Source organism: Penaeus japonicus, unplaced genomic scaffold, assembly GCF_977035675.1.
Source record: "Penaeus japonicus unplaced genomic scaffold, GWHDUDI00000001_assembly GWHDUDI00000028, whole genome shotgun sequence".
Classification (NCBI taxonomy): Eukaryota; Metazoa; Arthropoda; class Malacostraca; order Decapoda; family Penaeidae; genus Penaeus; species Penaeus japonicus.
In genome coordinates, this window is record NW_028234430.1 from 4,023,553 (window position 1) to 4,026,934 (window position 3,382).

The following is a 3,382-nucleotide window of genomic DNA, read 5'->3' on the forward strand; positions in this document are numbered from 1 at the left end:
GTTCGTGATGTAAACAAAGGACTACATCAATGTTAATATTATTTCATCACATTCATAATTCTGGCAACTTGGGTATTAATTTTATGCTAAGCATTAAAAAGAAAAAAGAAATATACAGATCACATGCATTTTTTCTCCAGAAAACTCATTTTTTTTTTTTTTTCTAAACATGTCCCAAGTAATTGAGCTGAGAGTTTATTCTGAAATAGGAAAAAAAAAACAACGCATTGCAAGACGACTGTACACCGCTCATATCCAGACTTAAAAGATGATATCACAGGGACGGTTCTGACACGTAAAATCTTTCAGTAAACCTAATTCATCTTTGAATGAATGGTGATAACTTCTCTTATGTTATCCCGTTAATTTCTTTCACCCAATCCCCGTACCATTCTACAGGAAAAACAAAATCGAGGTCAGAACTCGGAACAACATAAAAGCCTTTTACCATCCGATATGCCGCTTCCCGTAGAGCTTGGTGCACGAAATAACATCGAGTGACATTGACTGATGCTGGAGGCAGTGGCTTGGCCCTCTTTCAGCAGGACGTCGACGACCATTAAACTAAAGACAATAACTCCCCTTCCTCTCCGAACTGTTCTCGCACAAGGTACACGTACCTGACCAAATGGGTATGGGGTGGGCATTATTTTAACGAGGCTGTGCCACAAACGAGAAGGAGGGGAAGATGATAACATTGATCGAAAATAACTAGATAATAATGGCAACAGCAACTGCACTTTTGTAGGGATTTCAATCTTTTTTTTTTCTCTTTTTTTTTTTTTTCATTATCAAAATAAAACATAATTGTAAGAAACTATAACATGCATTATACATACTGATATAGATTAAGTGTTTTGTTGGAAGCTGAGACACACAAACAAATATAAACATAAACATAGACACAGACACACACACAAACACACACACACAAACACAAACACAAACACAAACACAAACACAAACACAAACACATCCCCCCCCCCACACTCACACCCAAATGAAATACAATACAATCATCCCAAGACTCAAAACAATATATATAAATACATTCTTTTCAAAAATCACATCTAAATCACCTAGGATCAAGAACTCGCTGCTCTCCACCTTACCTCGGGAATCGCAAGATGAGGAGGATTCTGTCGTGGAGGAGAGTATAGCCGGGAGTCTGCGGTCGCCATTCTTCCCACGTAACCAAGTTGTGTTGCACCAGCACTGCTAGGGCCTCGGAAACCTTGGGGAAAAGGGAAATGGAACGAGCAAATGAAAAAGTGATGTGAAAGAGGAAAAAGAACAAAACAGCACTGGGGAAACATATGGGTATTGTGCTTCCCTGCTCTTCCCTTTTTTGTTTCGTTTGGCCATATGTTCAGGAAGTTTCCACACGAATATCCATAAATAAACACGTACATAAGATCTTCCATACACATATATATATTCTGAAACAGAAACAAATTAAAAAAACATAGAAAAAGAAAATAAAAAAACAATAAAGAACATCAAATTCTAAAAGAAATTCCTGATGGATAAAAGCATGACCCTGAGATTAATAAGACATAAATATTTTTAAAAGATAATGATGATGATGAATTTACTTTTAATCCTAAAGGTAAAAACAACTTTGGTAAGTGTAAAAGACATGAGCAATGGCTTTCAAACTATGACTCTCTAAATTATATTCCTGTGACAGTGGCACAGTGGCACAGTGTCAAGTGATCGCTGTCATCTCCACCCTATCCTTTCTGCAATGGCAAAGACCAACAAACCTTTACCACATATCCTCTGGTAAGATACATATTGGATTGGTTCCTCATTGGAGGATAAGTTGCCAAGAAGGTTAATGAGATCTATCTTGTCAGAAAATATGTATTTGATTTTCACCAGAATAATAATAATAAGAAATACATATGATATGAAAAAAGCTAGATATTAAAATAAAATACAATAAGAAAGAACAGTCAAATATTTTGAGATATAAATATAAGGAGTAATAATAAAACATGTAATCATTAAGAAATAATAGTAAATATTCAGAATAGTGCCATATTACTAAATACCATGATATTGGTACCAACAGGTTCCTTTTACCTTCTACTACTCATATATTGTTATATAATCAGTCATTCTCCCCCTCTAACCCACAATCTGAACCCCTATAGAAGGGGAGGGGAAGAAACACATTGAACCAAGTATCAGGAAATGCTCTAAAAAAGAGGGTCGGGGGCAAACCACAAAGTTAGGCAAGGTTAGGCAGGTCATTGCTTTGTGTCATGGCATTATCATGGAGTCAACCTGTGCCTATGATACGCCATGCAGATGAGAACCCACATCACACAGTAAAGAAACCACATTTTGCACATTATACTTTTCCAGTAGACAAATACATAGTAGGCCTAAGGTACATATCAATACAATTAAATCATATAATACCCTGCAATTTCCCAGATTTTCATCATGCTTTCCCATACTATCAAGTCCAGACTATGAAGTATCGAGGGAGGAATCGCGGATTATATCCACTATATCTTAATATAAAGTACAAGGAATCTATCAATGGCAGTCAATATTGTGGTATTAAAAAATGCGACGCTAGTCAGAAAATTTACCAAAATAACCTGAAATAGAAAAAATGACCTGAAATAATAACCTGAAATATAAATAGTAACCTGAAATTGAAATAATAACCTGAAGTAGAAATAATAAAGCATATCACAAAATAAAAACGAGAAATACATTAGAATTAGGAATAACAACACTTAATTCCGAATCAAAAAACATAACAATTAAAGAATAACAAAAAATAACTTGAAACATAAGCAATAAAAGACAACATGATCTTAGAATATACTTAGAAAATACTGAACAAAAATCCTCCTTTCGAAAACTTTGTCTTTTACTCACCTTTGAATACGGTAATTTAGAGTGAGTACATATCACCTTCAGTGGATTAAGTCCCTTTTGGAAGAGTGCATCTCCAACCCTTGCAACGATGTCTCCAAAGTACTCATTTAAGATCTTATAACAAACTTTCTGTAAATTGCAAGACATTCTGTGGCACTCGTAATCTGGGAGGTAGAGAGAGCTGGGTTATAATCTTTTGTGTATCGTATTTTGGAACTTTTCTTTGTATTTATGGCTTTTTATTATTGTATGACTTGTGTTAACGTTTAAGTTATTTTTATACGTTTAGAAATATTAGTTTTTTAGTAATATAGTGAGAAATTGCATAGCATTTTTCATAAATTGTTTGTGCTCGCTACAGCTCATTGTTTACATGGCTTACACGTGATTTTCTTTTCAGATTTTTTCATATAACTAATATAATTGTTTATTTTCGTCTTATTTTATCACTATTATCATTATTATTACCGTTATTTTTATT

General features: G+C 34.2%; 1 protein-coding gene across 1 annotated transcript; it reads right to left on the reverse strand.

Annotated features, from left to right (window-relative positions):
* Positions 1–559: 559 nt before the first annotated feature.
* Positions 560–3,078, reverse strand: LOC147468482 (DNA-directed RNA polymerase III subunit RPC3-like). Its single transcript, XM_086553648.1, has 3 exons — positions 2,902–3,078; positions 1,113–1,234; positions 560–620 (listed from the first exon to the last, which is right to left on the reverse strand). Exons 1-3 carry the CDS (start codon positions 3,046–3,048, stop codon positions 560–562), a joined length of 330 nt encoding a protein of 109 aa, XP_086409774.1. The 5' UTR covers positions 3,049–3,078.
* Between the last annotated feature and the right edge of the window lie 304 nt (positions 3,079–3,382).